Source organism: Balaenoptera physalus (genome assembly GCF_965194825.1).
Source record: "Balaenoptera physalus genome assembly, chromosome: 4".
Lineage (NCBI taxonomy): Eukaryota > Metazoa > Chordata > Mammalia > Artiodactyla > Balaenopteridae > Balaenoptera > Balaenoptera physalus.
In genome coordinates, this window is record NC_138891.1 from 136199636 (window position 1) to 136223087 (window position 23452).

A 23452-nucleotide genomic window follows, 5' to 3' on the forward strand; every position below is an offset into this window, starting at 1 on the left:
CAAGTGAATTTTCATGGAAAAATGCCTGATGCTCATCTCGATGAAGATGAACACCATTTGCTCTAGTTTGGCAAATAAACATGGGGTTGTTTAGGCCTTTGAGGGCTGGCCAGGAGCTCGCCACCATTTGTAATAAGAGTTCCAGGTGAGATTCAAAGAGGAGGCTGAACAGACAGATTTTCTGAACATAACTGGCTTTTGTAACTTAGTATCTTCCATGGGCATGTTTTCTAACAGGAAAGAAAGCTCCTTAAGTTAACAATCAGAAAGATTGTCCGTTAGTGGATCTGCTGGCGAAAGAAAGCTCCTTAAGTTAACAATCAGAAAGATTGTCCGTTAGTGGATCTGCTGGCGAAAAGGGTTTATCATCAGAGTATCCTCTCCCTGGACAAAGGAAATACTCAGACTTCTGGTTTCAGTTTTCTCCATCTTCCCCTTTCCTAGGTGACGCACCATTACTGTGGATGACCCTCTGTGAATCGAAGCAAGGATCTGGGAGTTTCCAGACTCAACCTGATGAAGGGATGCGTCCTTCTGAGACTGCAGAATTCAAAGGGCGCACAGGTTGACAATTAGAAATAAAATGACAAACAGGTAACTTTTCCGTAAAGAGCATATTGTGTCGATTTATTATAGAATGCAGTTAAAAAAAATATCTTGAGGTTAGCCCCTCCAGTTTAAAAGCACTTAACTAGGGACACTTGAACAGCTATGCAATGGTCTCTCCCTCATCTGCCCCGACCCCCCCACCAAGTACTGTAAACAGAGTTTTGAGAACATTCAGTCAATGTCTTGATATGGACAGCCTCATACCTTTGCTTCTTAAAGAAAACCATCTTCCACATTTCCAAAGCATGCATTGTTACTTGGCATTAGGTATCTCAAAAGGACAAACCTTGTTATGGTATTGTAAGGCCAAAATAGAATACCTATTGACCAGACACACACATGACAACTAGAAAAAAATTACAAACATTTAACCTAGTGTGACAATTCCGTCAGGAACGAATGGGGAAAGGCACTGCATCCTTCTCATACCACCACACATCTACTGTCCACTTCACATGCTTTGAATTCAGGTCCTGTCAAATGGTTGAAAGGCGTTTTCTATAACATACAATTCACAGGGAGGTTAATACATCTTACACTAGTCTTCCACGGCCGTATTTCTCACCCAAGGGCACAACAGGTATGAATATATGCTATCAGCTTTATTTACAAGTTTATCTTGATGTTTCAGTGGGGTTAAAAAAAAAAAAAATCAATGATCTCAACTGACAGTTCCCCCAAAAAGGGTTTTGGCTATGATTCATGTATATAAACCACCACGTAAAAGAAATAAATGAAACCCATTTATTGTCTGATCTAAAACATCTAAACTAAAATTTCTCACCCACTAAAACTTGGCAGTGAAACTGCTATTTTCTGAGTTTTATAAGCGAAACGCTACGTAGGAATTTCAGATCGACTTGTTTTGCAAAAGCACAAGTTCTAGGTTGCATCAAATAGGATGCTGAGTGGGTGTATTACCGGTAGAATCCCCCACCGTGTGTGCTGTTGCAAAGACAGTCACTGAATCTGGAAAGGTGACAGATTTTGCAAATGCTTTCCTATCTTCCCCAAAGATGGAAAACAACAATGGCGTAACTCTATATACGACCAAAGGTTAGTTCTGAAAATCAGTAATACACATGCACAAACATTAGAACGTGAGGGGGAAAAATGAGACACTACAGTTTCCACATTGCACTGTTGTCTTCACAACCTTTCTGCACCAGACACCTTATGGCTTCACGTGGTGCTTCCTACTGGGACAGAGAGTCTACCTTGTAGGCTGGTTAGAAACAGAAGGCTCTCCCTGGACCCACTGATCAACCTACCCCTGGCAAAAACAGAACCTACCAGAAAAGAACAAGTACAAAACACTATCGTTACTGGTTTTCTCGAGACGTTCCCAGAAGTCCTTGTGCAATCACCCCACACTCAGTGATTGGCTCAGGACATTCCCAGGAGCCAGGAGCATTGACTGATGCGCAGCGTCGTTAGAACCAGAAGACAAAGCCTCGATTCTCTTCTGAGCAACATGGAATTTCTGCCACAGCGATCACAGGCTGCCACCTCCAAAGTTGTGACTGGCCACTTCCACAGTAAAAGATTCCTTCTCGTGAGTATGATTCAGAACACTTCTTCGTCCGGGTGCCAGTTCAGCTTAAGTGGACGGGCGAGTACTCCGGCCTCCTGGTCTGGATAATTTTGGGTTTGGGTCTCTTCATTCTTTCCATCTCGTCTTCTTCCTCGTTCTCCTGGTCGCTCTCACACACGTGGACCACCACGCTGGGAGTGGTGTCGGTCGCTGCGTGCAATTCATACTTTTCCCCTAGGGAAGGAAAATGAGTGCAGGGTAACTCAGGCAAGGACCCGAGGGTCAAAGAGCAAACGGATGCGCACGTAGGGGTCCGCTCGGCCAAGCTTCCGCGGGCATCCAATGGGGACTGAGGGCCACAGGCAGCCGCACTCTGGATTGGTGTTTCTCTGGTGGCTCATTCTGTATCTCACCACCGTAAATGACTCAGCTTTCAATCAAACCCTCTGAGTCCAGGCATATGGACGGTATGGAAGGAGTGTATTTTTTAATTACACTTAGCATGTTCACCAGGCCCTCTAGGATCCCCAGAGGACTTCCCCGGTGTGGTGCAAGGAGCGCCCATTCAGGAAAAGACGGTGCATGAATAAAGGCGTTAGGAAAGGACCTCTTGAGCCTCCTGCTAGCCCACAATAGGGGCAGGAAGCACGGGGAGGCCCTGCACAAAGACACAGGTGTGCTGGTTGAAACAGATGCTCTGAAAACATTTTTGACCACACCATATCCGTTTTCACACAACTATCAACCCCTTGAACCAGGCGTGTCCTGCTGTTCTATGTCAGCCTGAATTTTATCAGGTTCAGTCAAGACGCTTTTACTCATAAAAAAGGTGTTGCCTCTTCTCTACCCACCACGTGAGACTGGAATGCTATTGTAACTGCGTCTGAAAGGGGGAAAGAGCCTCAGCATTCTCGGGGTAGGGGGGAATTAAGGTGGAGGGTCAGAGAGATCGCTCAAAATGTTGGTCACGATCCCCTTTACAAATCCCTATCTACCTGCTGAGGAGTCACAATCCAGAAAGCATGGGGACAGGACCATATTGGCAAAATCTTTGCAATCTTTCAACTGTTGAAAGAAAGACTATTCAAGGTCATAAGCCCTAAGTAAACTAAGGGCAAATTGATCTTATTATGGCTATTTTCCAGAAGGGTTTCTCAAACAAGCCATCTGTAAAGAAGTGGTAGGTTCTAGAGCGTGAAGAATGTTCACTAGCAGCACTTCCTGCCTCTGGAGCAGTCTGACACCTCTCCCCAGGCGGACATCCCCTTCCTCCCTTCTCTAACATTCCAGAAGGTTCCAACCCTCTGCTCCCTAATACACCTTGGCCTGGAGCTGCCAGGAGGGGCACTGGCCACTTCCATCTTGACCTTCATGCCACGGTGAGCAGTAAGTAATGTGAGTCTTGCTTTCTACCACAGGGGGAATTTCCGTCAGAGCGATGTTAACAGAGACGTAATCTTTTCCATGTGGAACTGCTGATGGTCCAAGAAAATAAAACCATCCACTCAAAGGAACATCAGATTGCTGGTCAAGGAGAAAGCTGATGGCCTCAGCATTTATTGCATTTGCTCCACGAACAGGGCAGAAGGGGGGCTCAAACCTCTCTACCCCAAGACCCCCGCTTGCACCTGCCAGCTCCCCCAAACCCTATCAGATAGGACAGGAACCTCCAACATTTTACTGTTTCCAGAAAACATGTTTGGAGCACTGCCGATAAGCTAGGCACTATATGAAGTGCTTTTTACACGATGATCTCATTTACTACTCCACCCGGTAATACCCATTTTCTGGATGAGAAGCCTGAGGCCAGAGTACCTTTCTTCCTAAACGCTCACACCTTTGCCCCTTCTGAGGACCGGAACCTCTTCTTTCCCTGGCAAGCTCGGTAGGCGAGCATCCCTCCCTGCTGGGCTTTGTGACTGGGGCTCTTTCTCCACTATGATCTATGGGTCTCTGCTCCCTCACACATTCAAGAGGTCAGGGGAGACTCAGATCAACAGATGAAATTACCTTGGCTAAAAATGAAATGTCTAAAAGTGGGGAAAGCCTGTTTTCCCTTTCCAGAATCCCATCACTCATCCCCACTTGGAGCAACAGGACGTGAGGCCGGGTCTTGAGTCCCTCACACCGGCTGTGCTCAGTGGGTGAGGGGATGGAGTCATGTGATGCGGCCCAGAGGGGTCATGGTACTTGGTCCCCGGGACCAGCTTGCACGCTTTCCTAAGGGATGAAGTCAGAGGCAGGCGTGCACGCTCCCACCCCGGGGCATGGGTTACTTCGATTCAGAAGAAAGCAAATAGAGACAATTCACAACACACACAGGCACTGATCACGTGAGAAGTGGAGAGAGCAATGGGGTCGTGGCCACTCCTGCTGCAGGCGAGCCTCTGTGCCTTGACCACAATCTCTCCACGTCTCCTTGCCCCTTCTCCACCCGAGGGCACTGCTTACCTGGCCCCAGCTTGGAGATAGCATATAAAAGGTCATAATTTATGACGGGAGTAGCGTCTTCCACTTGTTTCCAACCGACCGGCGGTGAGGCAGGAGGAGAGATCAGAAACTGCTTGTCTGGGTTTGGTGGAGCCAGGTGTGAACTTCCTATGTGTAAAGTCTGAGGAGAGAGAGAAATGCAGGTGGTTGTTCTCGGGGGAAGAACTGAAGCAGCAATAGCACTTAATGGCAGCCTACGGAAGACAGGTGTGAAGGACAGACCCACGTCCAGACAGCTGAACAGGTGCAGCCCAAGGATGAATCGCAATACGGTTTCTAAGGGCGGGGAAGGGAACTTGGATTATGGTGCAAACATGATTAGAGGTCTCTCGCAGGACGGGGACTCACAGGCCCCGGGACTGCAAGTAATTATGCTTGAACTAGACTGACAGAAAATATACGGAGATAATTTTAGTATACATGGGAAAAGTAAAGCACCGTCCCTGAGGTCAGGAGGGATCTCAGCATCAATTGCTTCCAGCTCCTCATATTACGGTGGCATCACATCCTATCACAGAAGCTCCAAAGGCTAAGCGACATCTCTAAGATGACCCCGGACCCCTGCCCATCACGCTCTCAGGCTTCCCTCCCTCTGGGGCTCTGAATCAGACGCCAAAAGTGAGGAAGGAAAAATACATCTACCTTCCAGGATACATATTTAAAACAATAATGATCAGGAACAATGACCAAGATCCTAGTTTGGGCTTAAAAATTATACCAGTGATTAGAGGGCTGTTTGGAGAGATCTTACAACAAAATCTTACCAGCTTGGATTTTCTTTGTTCTTTAGTATCACCACCACCCCCCCAAAAAAAAATTCACAATGAACATGCATTTACTTTAATAAACCAGAAAAAGTCGTGGAGAGACCAAGTAATTACTTATATGGAACCCCACCAAACGTAGAAGGGAATTTGCTCCTAAGGAGCCAAGGTTGAAGCCTGCGCCTCGCACTTACCACCAGGGGGCAGGGCATCCCGGCTCTCATCTACCCTGGAAGGGCAAGTTCACCTTCCCGCAAGGTCAGGAAGCCCCTCTACAGGATCTGCTCCCGTACTGGCAAGGGGAACTCAGGGCCCCAGTGGGGGGTCTCTTTCACCAGGGAGCAGCATCCAAAGAGCCCCTGCCCCTCCCCCTGCCAAGCTGTTAGACTCCGGTAACATCATCAAATGGAACTTTGTGAGCTGCCTAGAAGGCAGTTGCTGGGGGAGGCAGGAAGGGTGATGCAGGAGAAAAAGCAAACCTGCCGCACAGCTCCCGGGAGTGCCCTGGGGCCGGGACCCCCGCTTACCACGAGTATTTCTTAGCACTTATTACCTGCCTGGTGAACCCATTTTTTTCCTTGCAGGCCGGGTCTGGCAGCCCCGTGCTGATGTGCAGGACCAGCTTGCAGATACCAGCTCGCCAGGAGTGAGCGGGATGTGGGGACCCAGCACAGAGCCGAACCGCTCTGGTCCGGGGGGTCAAGGGTAGCCACGCCCACGACCCTGCGGTCCTCCACCTTCCTGAGTCAGGAAAGGCTCTCTTTCTCCCCTCATCACTCAACCCAAGAAGGTCATCTCTGAGGGCACTTTCAAATACACCCCGATGTCTTCTTAAAATAGGTGACATGAAAAATTTCGAGTATGAATTTTGCCCTTCTCAAGATGATTTCTTGGAGTTTTAAATCAACCTATACGTAATGGATGTCTAAGCTACTTTTAAGGATGGGAGGGAGGAGGGAGAAGGATGGGTATCAATGAACTCGATTCACCTGAGCAAAATATAATTTCATTTCCTTTCCAAGAAATTCAGTCTTATGTAGCTGGAGTCTGGCATCTGCTGCAGATAATGGGTTGCTGAAGTTTATTCTGACTCGTTTGAAGCTCTTAAAATACTGAAAGGTGATATCTTTGTCATATGTCCTAAAGAGGGATTCAAATTTGGCCTGAAAAATAAAAATAAAAGGAGTTGAAATATACCTGCATATGACCTTTGACTGGATGACTTCATTACATTTCTTATGGAGGGACCAAATTATTAATCATGTCAAGAATTTCCAACTTTTGTCTTAGAGAAGACAGAGAACCCACCTTTCTCCTCTGGGGAGATTCTGCCCTTTTAATTTAATATACGTGATTTTATACAAAAGTAAGAATGTACGATTTACTAAATTCATTTAATCAGCTGAACAATTACCAATACTTCAACACTTCTTACAGTCACGGAAACATTCTTTTTAAAGTAGAAGGAACATTTTCATTTGGTCATTTGTCACCCTTCTGGCCTGCCAGACCCTATTGTCCTGTGACCTTCCCCAATCTAGTGAACTCCAATCCCACCACTCAGCTCAGGGCATTGCTTTGTCCATCAAATATGGCTTTTGGACTTAAAAGCACTGGAGCTAATTTCAAAAAAAAAAAAATTATTATTGAATTGGTAACCAATGAAGTTAATGAAAAGCCTTGCATTTCTTAATGTAAAGGAAGCAGTTTTTTAAAAATTCCCATTATTATGTTCCCATTCAATCTGTTACTCTTTAACTCTCTAAAATAGTACTGGTTTCAAAAATTAACATTCTGCCAATGAACCCATTTCCGCACGCTGGCTTTAATACATGTACAGATCCGGCTCTAGTGTTAAAAGAACTAGTGAACACTTTGAAACAGCATGAGTTCTTAGAATTGAAATGCCCAAGTTCAAGGACTAAAAGCCTAGATTCAGGACAGCGTTCATCAGCTCCTGGGAAAAGCTCTAGGGAGCAGCCCCGGGCCGGGTCCTGAGTGGTGGTGCCCTTGGGGGGACCTGGGAGGCCACTGCAACCTTTCTGACAAGAGAGGGAGGTGATGGACAGTCTTGAAACTTCCAGGAAGATTATGCAGGGACTTTTAGTCACCGAGCTTTCTGAATCCTTTTTCAGACTAAACTGTGAGGATGGTGAGAGGCAGATGGGGGTGAGAGGCAGATGGGGGTGGGATGGCAGATGGTGAGAGCCCAGATGGGGCAGCGTGCCCTCCACCCAGATGACTGGTGAGAAGAGAAGGCCCTGGAGCCCACAAGTACCCTGGAGACCTATGCAGAGCACGGTGCGTCTGCAGAGGGGAGAGAGGGTTCCCAGCAAGAAGGGAGAACATCTTCGAGGATATTCAGTGCTAGAAAGCCGGGGAGGGGATGGGCCTCCCTGTCGCTCAGTGCCTGGTCCACAGGGCAGGGCTGTGGGCAGGTCCCGCATTCCCTTCTGGCTGATGTCTCCACGGGGCAGGTGGCTCGGGGGGAGTGGGGAACAGCTCACAAACATTCTCTCTTCAAATTCCCCGGCTTCTCTTTAGTTGATGGAAATGTCTGTGACTTTCCTACGAGGGGTGTTGCAGAGGCAAAGAATGAGAAAGAATGCACGGCAGATGTTTAAGCTGCGATTTCATCTGGCTGCACGTGACTTGTTCTCCACCCGTCCCGAGCACGGGCAAGTCTGGGGTGTAAGGGTGTCTGCGCAGATCTGGAATTTCACACTACCTCATCCACAGGCACTGTGACCAACTGCTTAGTTTTAAAGTTATCATTCATAATTTAAGAGAGATGACTTTGCTGAATATTTTTAGAATACAAGTCAGGGCTTAGGACCAGAACCCAAGAGAACCCACACTATCTTGTTAATTTCATATTGCATTATGCTATTAGTATTCTCTTATAAAATAATCTTACTTGTTCTAATAACCGATACCTAGTGATTATTGTTAGTGGATGGCATCTCTACTTAATTAAGTACATCAGTGCTTTTACTCATATATGGCTAACATTAAATACATAGACTTTGTAGTACTTTTACACATAGAACATGCTCTAATATCTAGTTCAAAAACTACAGTCCCGGCCTGCAAGCATTGTACACAGTTATGGAGTTAAATTTGATAAAAAAAAAAAAAAAGAAACCTTCCGACGTCTCAGTAGGGCTTTGGGTATAAAGGTATAACATGATCACCGCCCCCCAAACAGAACATACAGAATTCATTCATATATAATATTGTTAGAGATCAATTAGATAGCTTCGTAGCTACTGATGAAAATCTTACATTTTAATCAAATGAAGAAGAAAAGCATAGTAATTAAAATTACTAATTATATTAATAACCATCAATGAGAGCTGCTTCCCAGGAGGTATACTCATCCCACACTTAAGTTATGTATCCAGTTTTATTATTTATTTGCTATGGCTGCATTTTCTCCAGCTAGAGAAATCTGGAAACTTGAAGACAGGCCCTTGTAATTACTGCAAACATTCAAATATCTTTCCAATATTGATTTCCTGAGATAAAAATCAAAGTATCCTGAACTCTAAACGTCAAAGTGAAACATTCTGTTCACTGTCAGAAAAGTCCTCCCTCCAAAAGTTTACTTATTGATACAACCCACACAGAATGAAAAAACACCACGCCAAACCCTCCCTTACTACCTGGTCAAGGGACGCAGACGTTTTTAAATATTGAGGGCTTTAAAAATTCCTTCACAGTTAATTCCTCAGGCAACACCTTTTGATTTTTAAGGCTCAAAGCATTCTGGATGTATTTCAAAACCCCCAAACGCACAAGACAGCCACATACCCCACCAAGTATTTCAGCTAATAGTTCCAATTAACATAATAGTTTGAAAACTCTCAAAAATCATATTATATCAGAAGCCTTACCCTGGTTTCACTTTCGCTGAAGATCTCACTGTTTGCCACACAGGCAATCAGGGAGCTAAAACTGTAGTTAAAGTTTCTGAAGTGCATCTTGCTTTCTTACAGTGAAAGCTACAGCAATTCCCGCGGTCAAGCCCCAAGTAAGGTTCCTTTACCAGAGGCTGTAAGTTCTTTCTCGAGCCCTCACTTATAAAGCACCGAGGTCCGGCCCCCACCGGGAAAAAAAAGCACCGCTTCCAGAGCATCCTGTTTGGACACCAAATTCCTGAGTCAAGTCCTACTTGCTCGCAGGCAGGCAGAGACACAGTGTAAGTTTCTACTGGAAAGAGGTGACGTCAACACCTTAGTCATTTTCCCTATGCTAATTAACTTTGCTTGGGGAGGATGGAAAAAACTGCCGAGGTTTGCTTTGCAGCTGCTTTATCTACCCCTCTTGCAGCATAGTTTCCACTGGTAGTAATTCCATTCAGCCACTCAGTCACCAGGCTCCTCGGCTGAATGGGACGACCCTTCTTAAGATGGAAAATGTTACAGAAGAACAGGAGGAAGGTCTACAGCAGTAAACAGTAATTAGCCTCCAGGGAACTCTCAAGGCTTGGAGAAACCTGGAAACCGAAGTCTTGGCCAGTTGTTTGATCCCTGTAATTTCCTGAACACTTAAATCAAAGTTTCATATGTTGGGGTATTAGAGAAAACATTTTGAAATCGGTCTTGGTCAATGAACTCTGCTTTTAAAGAAAAAGTGGACTTTATTTTGAAATATGGCCTTTTTTTTTTCTGATTAAACTTTATTGGAGGAATGTCCTAATTCCCACTTGTATTTCACAGTGAGAATGTGAGAAGAGATCCTAGGATTTTCATTGGAAAACTTTATTATTGTAATTTGAGAACCAGGAATATGCAGCACTTTGATCATTTTCTAACAGCTGCTAAATTCGGGAAAAGATACAAAAATATTTTAGAGGATCTAGCCTCTGAAGCTGAGAAAAGAAACATTCAGAGGCTGTCTGCTTAGAGACTCATAGACTGAAAGTTTTTGTTTTTGCTTTAATTAGGAAAGGAAGAAGAAATAGAAAGAATGTACACTACAATTGAAAAGTTAGTTCAGTTGGCCTTTTTTCAGGTAAGATGTCTGGTCTTGGAGAAGCACACTGGATGTCAGGATGCCAGTTCTTTGAAAAGGCTGCAACTCTTTTTTTCCAACTTTTTATTTTATTACTTTTTAAATTGAAGTATAGTTGATTTACAATGTTGTGTTAGTTTCAGGTGTACAGCACAGTGATTCAGTTATACATATCTATATCTATTCTTCTTCAGATTCTTTTCCCTTATTGGTTATTACAAGATATTGACTATAGTTCCCTGCGCTAAACAGTAGGTCCTTGTTGGTTATCTCTCTTATATATAGTCGTATGTATTTGTTAATCCCATTAAAAGGCTGCAACTCTTTGAACTTCCAAGTACTTTGCTCATTTAGGTCCCTATGGCAGAATCCTAGGTCCTTCCTACTCATTATCACCTAAATGCAGTCTCATTATTTATAAAAGCATTCTCTAGTCTAGAGGCAGACACCTCTTAAGCTTCCAAAAGTTAAGTGGAATCCTGCTATTCACATTTAAAAATTAACTTCAAAGAACCATTAAAGTCAGCCAATAATAAAAAGAATATATGCAATGGGAAAGAACGAACCAGAGCATTTATCCCTCCATAAAAGGAAATGCGAAGTCTTCTCGGATGAGTGAGCACTGCTTAATCTCCATGCATGGTGCCCTGCTGCCAGCTGTAGGGTTATGCAAGAGACCAGTTATGGCGTTTGCTTTGCCAAATTACCCGTAACTGCCAACCCAAGAGATCTAAGTGCATATGTTCTAGAAGAGTTTCGAACTGTGAAATAGTATGGCATGCATCAAACGCCAAGAGGAAATGGTCCACTGGGTGGTGCTTGGTTCCGGGAACTGTGCCCTGGGACTGGCTGCATTTCGGCGCAGAGCCTGCAGCGTACCCTGGAGGCACATGCAGGCTTTGGTGGTGGCCTGGGGGTGGCAGTGGGCGTATGGGAGGCCAAGGGGAAAGGCACGGGAGGTAGAAGTCACAGAAGTGCATTCCACTCCTCCAGAGTGGCTGTCCCTCCTTTTCTCTTTCTCCTGGAGTCCACCTTGGCGAATAAGGGTTAAAAGGAGATCAGAGGAGGAAGAGGAGGTTAATTTCACCATCTCCTCCTCCCTTTCCTCCTCCTCCTTTTAAAACTCATGACATGAAGCTCCAACTCAGTCCTGTGGGCAAATCTGCAACATTTCTGTTCATCTGAGACAACAGCACTGAACTCACCCAAATTTACAATTGTGGTTTCATGAATACGGATGGGATAAAAAAAAAAAAAAAAAAGGAATAGTGAGGTATTTGAAGATGGTTCAACTGTCTTTGCTCCTAGAAATAAATGATAAATGATAGATCTTTCATTAGGCTGTCCAGAAAGCCTCCCCAAACATGCAATTCTGTACCTGCCTTTGAATTGATGGTAACCTCCATCTGAATCATATTTAGGGAACTTGAGTGCTTCCATTTCTAGATCCGAGAAAGGGGCTCAAAGTGGTGGTCGACGGTAGGGAGGCTGGCTTGGAGGCCGGCAAAAACCACTGGGTCACAAAGTATACCTGAGAGAGATGGCACCTAGGGTCCAATAACACAGGCTTCCCACGGCGTGAGAGGTACGGAGCATGGACCCTTCATGGTGCTCCAAAGCCCCGGCTGGCCAAGGGGACAGACACCTGTCCCTGAACCCAGAGGGCCATCCCTTTATCGGCTCACCTGACAGTTCTTGCTAGGAATGTCCACTCTTCGACTGCACGTCTATTAGACATGAACCTGCACTTCTAAACGTCCTATGGTATTTGTCTATCCCCTGTGGTTTGAAAGGCAAGTACCTTTTTGATTCTTGTTTGCAAGATGGATGTAAGTGATTTGAAGAAAGCAGGGCCCACAGCAACGTCTCATTAGAACTCTTGAAAAGCATACTAAAAATTGCACTTAAAATAGTAAAACAGAAAGCAGAAGTTAGAGAAGAAATGAAATGCTTTAGTCCGCTGAAAGCTTTAGATGTTTTGCATTTCTTCCATTCGCGCCGTTAAAAATCTTAAATGAATCTCTTCAACCTGCATTTGCCTCCTCTGGCTCCAAGCAGTGAGAGCATATTTTCATTAAGAAGTTTCTATTTTCAGTGAGGAACAATTGTAGTTTATGTCGAAATCCATCATTCCCATTACAGCACTCTTAAAGCATAGTGAGGATGACCTCAGCACACCCATTATAAACCCCAAGGAGTTTACAACTACGCCAAGAATGTGCCACCAGTGAAGCCTTCTACAGAATGACCACAGAGAGAAACCGAGTTCTGACTTTGCTGTGCAAATCAGAGCTGAGCGAAGAAGAAATCTGCAAAAGATCTCCTGGGAGGGAAAATGGCACACCTGATTGAGATCAAAAGTATCAGAGAGTTTCTCTTGAATGCCAATTAAACTTGCGTTTTAATGGCGCTTTTAGCTTCTGAGATAATGGGATAGCTTTACTGTTACTTAATATTCGTAACCCTTCCCTTTATAATGTGGAGCATTGTTCCCCCAACCTAAGGCATTGCACACAGGAAAAACACAGGGGCCTCTGAGTCATCTTTATCACTTCCCAGTCTAAAAGGTGTTATTAACCGAGGGGACAGTTCTTGCCCTCACTTGGAAACCAGGTTAATATCAACTTCCGAGTTGCAGTGAAAATTGAACAATCTGACATAGGCGGAGTGCCCAGTATAGTGCTTGAAACACAATCAGTGGTTGATGCATGTGAGTTGTGTTTCTAGTTCCCATTTCATCGGTAAGGATACTGAGGTTCAGGGCGTCTCACTGTGTTGAGGAGAGTCAGGACTCACCCTGATCCTTTGATTGCAGATTCCATGGAACTATGCTTGCCTCGCAGCAGTGCCCTTTGGTACTTCCCCATCTCCATTCTCTCAGTCCCTCTGGCATCCTGGATGGCTTCCTCTCCTACGTGCCCCACTGGTCAATGGAAGGGTCTCTAGGTTCTCTGTAGCCTCCTCCACCTGGCACTCCTGCACAGTATTTCAGGCGGCCACAGTACCTTTCTAAGTGGCCTCGCTGTGGCCAGTTTCTTACTGCTCCAAAACAGTGCGTAATTCCCACAACATAAAACTTCCCGAAGCTGAGCTTGATCACGTTCCTCTCCTACTGTAAAGATTTCAGTGACTTCCCATTGCTCTGTAGGTTAAAGGGGAAGATTTTCACTTGGTATTCATCCATTTGTCAATCCATGCATCTATCTACCCATTTGTTCTTTCACCCAAGCACAGTTCCAGGTGTTGGGGGTTCAGAGATGAAGACAGACAAAACTCTCTGCCCTCATGGAGCTTACATTCTAGATGGGAAAAAAGAAAAAGAAAAGAAATGAGATAAATGGGTAAAATATACAGTGTGTTTAGATAGTGGTAAGTGCTGGGAATAAGGCAGAGATGAGGGATAGGAAAAGCTGGGAAAAGGAGAAAGAAAGAGAGAAAGAAAGACAGAGAAAGAGAAAGAAAGAAAAAGGAAGGAAGGAAGGGAGGAAGGAAGACTAGTCAGGGAAGGCGTCCCTGAGAAGATGACAGGTGGGTACATCAAGACCTGAAGGAAGTGGCGGAGTGAACTGTGAGATGCTCGGAACAGCATTTCAGGCCAGGGAACAGAAGGCACAAAGGCCCCTGGCATGTTCCAGGCCCAGCAGGAGGCTCAGGATGGCTGTAGAGGAAGGGCGTGGAGAAAGTGGCTGGGAGCAGGGCCACGTGAGACCTTTAGCCATTGGAAGGTCTCTGGCTTGCATGCTGATATCAGAGGGTTTTGAGCAGAGGAGAGGCATGAACTAACTTCCATGCAACAGAACCACTCCAGTGTCTGGGTTCAGAAAAGAGGGAAGGGACAGGCTGGGGGCAAGGCACCCCTAATGCACGAGACCTTCTCTGACTACGGAGCCCATGACTCCTCTAGGCAGCCCTCAGCTCTGCCTGCTTTCCTCAGTTCCATCAGCCAGCTCCTCCCTAGTTTCTTCTCTGCCTGCCAAACTTCTATTCATCCTTCAAAGCCCATCACCAAACATCCGTTCTCCAGGAGGCACCCCTCTGGACTTTATGTTCTCTCCCTCCTTTAACCCCTGTGACCTCCCCCCACCCACCCCCCCCAGCTCTCAGTGCAGTCTGCCTGGCATCCTAGTTATGTTCTTACCTGGCAATCTCCCTACTACAGTGAGAGCTGCTTGAGGGCACCACCGCTCATCCTGCCACTCCCTGGAGATGCGGATAAATGCTTGGGAAGTTCAGGGACTACACCAGGGAGGGTCCATCTGAGACGGGCAAAGAGCCAGCATCCACCAGCCATCAGAGGGCCAAGGCCATCTGTGTTCCTACCTGGAGGGTTTCCAGTGTCTTTGGTTTGAACAAAGACCTCCTTTTCGTTGCAGGGGGTGGTAAAGGTACAAGTTTGCTCAGCGGGTACTGGTCACATTCCAGGGTGCACTTCCTCTATCCCTGCTGCATGGTGGCTCGCAGGATGTCCAGGCACGGGACTGCACCACCAGCTCCAGCCTCTGAGGCCCCACCCCCCGGGCACTCCCAGAGGCCTTGTGACTCTCCTTAGGGGTCTACGGCCGGGGTCTCGACAGCCCTTTGTCGTTTGGGCAGAACGTGTTCAATTTAATATATGTTCACTTGTCTTTTTCAAATGCCTATTTTTTAGGGTGTGTTTTATAAGGTGCACAGTAGAGAGTAGAATTTGTAGAGAAGTTACAAATAAAATGCTTTTATTGGCAGATGTACCAAAAATCTTTCATCCATGAGGTTCATGATCAGAAGTGTTTGAAGGCCTATTGTCTCAGCAGTAGGGTGATTAAATTCCCAATTTTCTGCTTCTTTGTGACGATCACGTGTAAGAAGGAGAACCGGAAAATATTCTTCTTTCTGATTTCTAAAGGCGTTTCCATTTTTGTTCTCTCTGAAGGGTAATCAGGGAATGGGCTGGGGAGCGGGGCAGAGCCAGATGTGGGCTCAGGAATTTACTGCTCATAGAATTGCTTTATTACTGGTAAGATCTGCTCGCGGCCACAGGGAGGGGCCTTGTATGAAAGAAAATGTAAAACAAAGCTGATAACCATTTTTTGTGGGACTTGGAAGGTTCTAACCAGAACTCCTTAGATAAGAGAGTGCCCTTGTCTCCCACTACAGGGGTGATGCCTATGAATTCTAAATCTGAGCTGAGAAAAACATCTTTAATGAAAATCACCTTTATGTTTAATAACCATTAATCTTCTGAATCTGTAGGATAACACAGAAGAAATGATATTAATACTAAATTTCAGCCTGGATCATTTTTGATACTTGGGAAAAAAATGGAAAAGCCTGAAATATCATTTGATACTTTACACAGATTAGTACAAGATAGTATACAAATAATTTGTATTTCTGAGATAACGTGGAACTTCCTATTACTTAATTTTTTAAAAAAGTGGCTTATTGACACCAGTGCCACAAATGATGGAGGCAGTGGTGAAAATGCTAAACGCATGTTTTAGCAGAATGGCAATCATGCTCTGTTAAAGCTTATGGTGGAAATGAAGGAAAAATGCAGTCACCCTCAAAAAAAAAAAAAAGGAAAGAAAGAAAAAACATAAAGTAAAATAAAATAACCAACTGATTGGGGAAAAGTAGGGAGGAAAGCATGTTCAAATAGATACCTTAAAAGAGAGGTCACAGTTCATCCAAGATTTCATCTTGTTTGTTAAATTCCATGTGCACTTGAAATCCCATTAACTCTTTTTTCCTTATTACCTCAATCTTTCCCTAGTACGTGAAGTTAACCACCCCCCGCCCCCCCCCCCCCCCCCCCCCGTCACTTCTTGGAAACGCACTATTTGCGATGCTTAAGATGGAGAAATAGCCATAGGCAAATCAAAGCTATACTTAATGACTTGGAGACCAGCAGCCGTGGATTAAGGGAGGTAACATTTATTTAAAGCCAGCTGGGGCCAAAGCCCCCCTAAAAATCCTTCCTCAATTGTTCTTTTTACTCTATTCCTTTCCAGACCCACTTTGCTTTAATGATTGATTTTCACTTCTGCTTTGAAGCTATTCTGAAGCCAGGGCATAATCCTGCAGTGACAAAAACCTGGACAAGAACACTGGTACAGGGGTTTCCCTGGTGGTGCAATGGTTAAGAATCCGCCTGCCAGTGCAGGGGACACGGGTTCGAGCCCTGGTCCGGGAAGATCCCGCATGTCACGGAGCAACTGAGCCCGTGCGCCACAACTACTGAGCCTGCGCTCTAGAGCCTGCGAGCCACAACTACTGAGCCTGTGAGCCACAACTACTGAGCCCGTGTGCCACAACTACTGAAGCCCGTACGCCTAGAGCTTGTGCTCTGCAACAAGAGAAGCCCCTGCAATGAGAAGCCCGCTCACAGCAACGAAGAGTAACCCCCGCTCGCTGCAACTAGAGAAAGCCTGCGCACAGCAACGAAGACCCAACGCAGTCAAAAATAAATAAGTAAAATAAATAAATTTAAAAAAGAAAAAGAAAAAAAACCCCACAGTAATGCTAAAGAAACAGAATGTTGGGGGAGACCATGGTCTAATAAAACTCAACTTTAAAAAAAAAAGAACACTCGCGCAGGGGTGGGCTGGTGACAGACTGCTCTTGTGTTCATCAATCACCAGGACCTGGTTACCTTCAATTCCAGCTCCAAAGAGCTTTCACAACCCCAGACTGATTCATTCCCGCCAGTAAATCCCTTTACATTCAAAGGATGAGTTCGACGCTGCTGTGTGAACGCTGCCGGAAAAGCCCTGTTCCTCTCATTCTACGTTCCATAATCATCTCAGAAGAACTGACACAACTAAAACCCTGGGTGGCACGTGTGCTGCCTTGAGGCAGGCCCGGATCCTGTTCTGGTTCTGGTAGGTTCTCCCAGGGAACCTGGCACAGCGCTGGGGGCACGCAGACACTCCCTCAATACCAGGTGAGTGACCGGCCAAACCAGAGTCGAAGGTCAAAAAAGAGGAAGGGGAAAAGAATGAGGTCAAACCGAACTCTGGAAATCTTTAGCACCAGATATGAAACCCAGTTTTCAATAACTTGGCTACGAAGAGTTTGTATCCGCACCCAGTTTTCAATCTCAGGATCTCGGCTCAGAAATCATTGTCTTGCCAAGTTTGGGAGAAGAGAAAAGTATTATGTGTTCTTACCTACTCTTTCCATTACCACCCCCAGGCCCCACTTCCGTGTCTGTTGTTGGGAAGTTACCGACCGGCACCACTGCGTATGCTGTCTTTTCACACTGACATTGCCTTCTTTGAGGATTATTTAAAAGTCTGATAAGTCGCCTGAGGAGCTATCTCCTGTCACCCCATGTGGGTAACACAGTGATTCAAAACATACTTAACAAACAATAAACTATAAACACAGGACAAACAAGGCACCGCCACAACTTGGATATTAACAGTCACCATGAAAAGCGAGAACGATCATGCCAACTTTGTTCACTAGGAAAATTGCGGTGTTTATAGCAAGTGACTTAAAATGTGCACACCCATCTTTGCACAAGAGCATCTGAGAAGTGAGAGCTGCCTCCTTTCCATCAATTCTAGAATGGCCAGGTTAGTTTACTGGTTGTGAATTGGCAGCCCCCCTTCCCCCAAATAAAAATATTAGTTGTCAACATTTAAAAATTGGGAGGTTTCACATAGAAATAGAATTTCTGGTTTCTCTGGGATTAAAAAAAAAAAAGGAAGATGTGACAATAATGGGCCCAGAGGCCCATTCGCAACGGTTGAACCCTTGGCTAAGCCCCTGCTTTTTGAATACCAATGGCCCCCGTCGCTCCCGACCCCAAAAGCATCTGAGTTTTTGGCCTCTGGCTTAATTTAGTAAGTCATCGAAAATAGATTAGTCACCTGCTTTGAGCCAGATACTGAGAGGTATACGCACAAAGCAGCTTACCCATCCATATCCCCGTGGCTCAAAATGTTCTGTGTCAAATAATCTACTCCAAATAATACATTGAGAGAGTGTGTCCCTCGCTCCTTACACAGCAATTCTTTATTTTTTTTTCTGGCTCAACACATTTCTACGGGTGACTACCCGGGCATTTGCAGGACGTTCTCTATACTCCTGAAATTATACTCTCATGCAAGTGAATGGTGGGGACGTTATTATAGGGCTGACCTAGATTCCGCTCAAACGTTTACAAACCACAGTTGGTTTCTTTAGCAATCGTTAGGGCGACATGATTGGGCCATACCAGGGAGGCACACAGCACGACTGAGAATCAGAACTTACGGATTTCTACAGAACTGGCTTACGATGAATGAAGACAGAAGGGTTTTGTTACGACCAATATTCAATGACACGGTTGGAAAGATGATCTAAAAGTAGACTGAGATCCAGGTATTCTCAGGGTGTGGCTTTTAAGATAGTTTTTCAAAAGATCATTTTGAGAAGACAGCATTTTAAACTGCTCTTGTAAGATTCTAGGATACAGTCTGATCAATCTTCTTATGTTGAACTAACTCTCAGGAAGACAGAGGCTGACTTCAGCCCTGAGTCTGAGCTGCCCTGGCGCTTCCATCCCGAGGGAGGTCGTGGTGGCACTACTGGCCCTGTGGAGGAGAAATTACGTGGCACATACAGTGATCAACTGCCAGGGTCTGCTGAGCCCCACTTCTGCTCTTGTAAACCTCCCAACCAACCAAAACCCAACAGTTATCCCCTGAGACAGAGCTTCTTGTGCATGAGGTTTATTAGGGGGTTCTTCTGGAATCAACACCCAGGGAAGGAGAGGAAAGCAGAGGGGAGGGAGGGGAGGGGAGAAAAAGAGGCTGGGCAGAGGGACAGTAGGGCTACCATGGGGTCCCACTGGCAGCCTCGCTGGTCCTGTGGGGTGTTCTGAAGACGGGATGACCCTCGTTGGAGCAGAAGGGCTGGGCCTTGATACCCCACATTGGTCAGCTCTGGGATGGGGGCGGTCCTTGAGAAGGAGGGGACTTAAGGGGGTGGCTCTCAGCTGAAGTCATCCCCAAAGGGGGCAAGTGACAGGGCAGCTGGGGGACAAATCCATTATTCTTGAAGGGACCTGGGTGTGTCACTATGTCCCTCAACCAACCAACCAATGAACCAATGAAACAGACCCAAAGTCAACGAACCAACAAGACCCAAATTCAAAGATCTGCACCCTAAGTTAATCATCTGAAATTTCTCACAAATATGACAGACTTTAAACTGGACACCATGAAAATACGACTGATTCCACTCCAAATCATTAGCTCATCTCCCCAGGTAAGGAACATCTAAAGGAATATGGTAGTGAACTGTGGTACACTCGATAGTTTAAACTTTCAGTGTAAACCAGCTCAACTAAAACCTTGAATATTGACTCAATATTGACTCAACTTCCGTTTCCCTCCTAGGAGTTTATTCTAAGGAAATCCTCAGGGCTGTGGGCAAAGATTCAGATGCAAATACATTCCCTGCAACGTTCTTTATGCAAATAACACATAAGAACAAGCTAACCATCCTATCAGTGACCAGCTAATAAATATGCTGAATCAATAGACTATAAAGCCACTCAACACCTCACAGGAAGGAAGTGAAAACTACTTAAAGACATAAAAAGATGTTCACAACCTGCTGTTAAGGAAAAAAAAGCAGGTTTCAAAGCAGTGTTTACTGTTGTGACTCCATTTTGGTGAAAAGAAAAAACATGCATGTTAGTATTAAAGAAGATTGCAGTGTTTTCCTTTTTCGCTTCTTTGGACTTACTAGAATTTCTACAATGCACATTTATTACTTTTGCAATAAGAAAACGGCTTTTCTCTTTCCCCTCCCCCTACTATATGTTCTATATCAATGGTCAAGGAAACCATGGTTAACAGATACACTAAGTAAGGTGGAAGGTTAGTCAGAGAGGAAATCTACTCCTTTCTTTGCATAGCAGTCTGGTGTCATGAATTTTAATTCGTTATGCACCATTCCCAAACCCGGTATTTTTAACTCATTAATATTTTGGAGTGCCAACTGTTGGAAGAATCCCATGTCTTACTTAAATACCTTTAAAGACAGGGATTTCACCAGAAAATATTTATTTTGCTTTTCTTTGATAAGCTCTCCTGGCAGCCATCTTTATCTGGTGAAATGCCCGACTCATCAGCTGTATGGGCTGAACCAGTCTCCATGGAGTCGAGGTCGTGCACTGGCCAGCACAGGGTCCTGTGATTCTGTCCGACTCCACAGTGTGGGTCGCTAGGCTGAGCACTGCCTTAGTGTAAGCAGACCTCACAAAGCACATTCTGCAGGCTCCAGAGTGTGGTCATCAGAGAATATCTGATCTTGGGGGGAAAATATCCCATCCGGGTCTTTCAAATGTTCCCAAGGGTGATGCCGTCTCAGAGCAAAACTATCAAGTTCTTTCCTGTCACTGCCATGTCACCACATCTACTGCTTCCTCATCTGTGTTTTTTTCCTCTGTTCTTCTGTCCCAGAATCACATCCAGGTTTTTTTTTTTTTTCTCCCTGGCACAGTCCTGCCCTCTGCATCTCCCTTCTAACAAGACTGGAACGTACCTAATGAACTTTTTACCATGACTGCATTAATGATGACAGCTATTTAATGTATAAGACCTCCCAGAGGATTTGTATTTAATCAGCAACTTCTGGAGATCAAAGTCTCAGCCCCAAAGGAAGGCATCACTAAGGGGCAACTTCCACGCAGCAGGTCAGTTATAGGGAAAAATTCCTTGGACAGGTGGGCTCTTCTGGGGACGGGTGTTGCCTACCTGGAGATGAGACACACATTTTTCGAGCATCTACATCGAACAGATTCTTGTCTGGGCTGTTTGGAGTTAAGAACAGACGTCTACGCCTAAAGAAAATCACTCATTTGTTTCTTGTTCAACCACCATTTAACAAGAATCTACTCTGTGCCTTCTCAAACTCCACCGCTGGGTCAAATTATACCTATTACATATTCTCATAACACTGGGGACCTCTAGTTCTTAGTATTTATCATATTTTAACTGGTTTCCTCCACTAAACTAAGGGCAGACCAAGTCATGGACCCTGGAACACTTGGGACCCTCCATAAATATTTGTTGAATAAAGCATGCAGCTAAGTACCTGACTCTTCACTGCAGACACAGAGAAGAGTAGGGCATGACTCTTCCTTCAAGAACTCACAGTCAAATCAATCGTGAAATTCTTACTAAGCCATTACCAGGTGTCCAGTACTCTACGAGGGGGTTCAAAAGCCTAAGTCACAGTGCCTGACCTTACAGGGGCTTAAGATTGAAGCTTGGGAGATAAGACTGCCACTCCAGTGACGTGATAACATGCATGAGTCCCATCTGTGCTGCAGGCAGTAAGAGCTCAGGATACTGGGGGTGGAGGGTGGTGATCAGTGATGATCCTATCTCAATACCCCATTAGTCCAGTTACAGAAAGTCCTGTGGGTTAAGGCCTTGAGAATAGGGTTAGATTTTAAATAGGTGGGGAAAGGATAGATCCCTGTATTTTCCCATTACTACTTGAATAAAAGGTATTAGGAAAGTTAACATTTTCTTCACTCACTACCGTGCAGAATCAAATAAGGAGCTGCTTTCATTAAAAGACATATACAGCTTGTCCATTTTGAACAAATTTCTTTGAGTGCCTGCATTTTGGCGCGGCACTGGTTAAGTGTTGGTGTTTGTTAATCTCATGTCCTGGATTTCTTGGGAAATCCTACTTTTGCTACTTTGATTTATTCCTAAAATACAAACGATTCGTGCAATACATGTGGCTACATTTTTAATATTTTGGTAAAAATATCAAAATAAATGAACATATTAGACAAAACTCTTCTGTTAGTTCACATAGCCAAACTGGGGCTTGGGGAATAATGTATCCATCAGTGTGCGGGCAGAGGAGGACGCAGGGAGCTACTCTAAAGGCAATTCTGGCAGATGGCATTTTCTGAAGACAGCTGCCACAAACCTCCTATCCCACATGCTCTTGTAGAACCTTGCCATTCCCCCATCAAGGGGAGGGGTGTGTATCTTCCACCCTTGAATGTGGGAGGGCATTTGTGAGTGTCTCAACAGACACTGTATGGTGGAAATGACACCATATGACTTCCGAGGCTAGGTCATAAAAAGCCATGCACTTCCGCCTTGTTCTTTTGGAACCTGGTCACCATGTTTGTGGGAAGCCCAGGCAGCCCGTGGAGGGGCCCACGTGGAGAGGAACTGAGGCCCCTGGCCCAGAGCCCTGGCTGAGCTCCCAACCGACAGCCGGCATAACTTGCCAGCCATGTGACTGTGACATCTTGAGAGTGGGTTCCCTGGCGTCCAGCTAAGCAAACCCAGCAGACGCCACATGGAGGAGGGAAGACGCATCTCCGCACGAATTGCAGATTCATGACCAAAATAAAGGATTGCTGCTGTTTTAAACCTTTAAGTTCTGGGTGGTTTGTTTCCCAGCAATAGTAACTGGAACAACTTTCAGAGATGGCAGAAGTGACAAGGCCTTTGTAACTGATTAGACTTGGAAAGCAAGGAAGGAAAGACCAAAGTGACTGACTGCTTTCCCACCCAGAGAAGGATCCTTAACAGGCAGAGTGGGAGTTAGAGGAAGGGTAGGTGAGGGGTTGAGGCTGGGACGGTGACTTTGGCTTCTTGCCATTTATATAAAGTGGCCTGCTTTTCACCTGTCCATCGACGAGAGGTACATAACATCGTGGGGAAGAGTGTAGACTCTGGAGCCAGCCTGTCTGGGTTGGAGCCCTGGCATTGCCATTTCTTAGCTGTGTGACCTTGGGCAAGGTTCTTAACTCCCACGTGCTTCAGTTTCTTTGTCTGTAAAAGGAGGATCACAATAACAGAACCTGGTTCTGACTGGTTGTGACATTAATGACCTAATGTCTAAAAAGGGCTTGGCACAGAGGAAGTTCTAGGAAAGTGTCTGCCGTTGTGATCTGCAGAAATGTGGGCTGAAGAACGGACTTACATAGTGAGGTGGGGTGAAGAACAGCCTCTCAAAGACATCCACGTCCTAATCCCTGGAACTTTGAACACGTGACCTCACATGGCAGAGGGGACTTGGCAGG

General features: G+C 45.3%; 1 protein-coding gene across 3 annotated transcripts in view; it reads right to left on the reverse strand.

Moving 5' to 3' along the window:
- Window positions 1–595: 595 nt before the first annotated feature.
- Window positions 596–23452, reverse strand: part of RCAN1 (regulator of calcineurin 1) — a 94030-nt gene continuing 71173 nt past the window's right edge. Inside the window, exons 2-5 of one of the 3 annotated variants that reach the window (XR_014262706.1) lie at window positions 6387–6560; window positions 4595–4754; window positions 1903–2377; window positions 596–1107 (exon numbers count right to left, since the gene is read on the reverse strand). Coding sequence is in view for 2 of the 3 variants with exons in the window: in XM_082458905.1 (XP_082315031.1) it covers window positions 2205–2377; window positions 4595–4754; window positions 6387–6560; window positions 9294–9380 (594 nt within the window). In the remaining variant the exon portion in view is untranslated. Of the gene's footprint in view, window positions 2378–4594; window positions 4755–6386; window positions 6561–9293; window positions 9619–23452 lie in introns of those variants that run through there. The other 2 variants (XM_082458905.1, XM_082458904.1) reach the window with 2 other exon arrangements.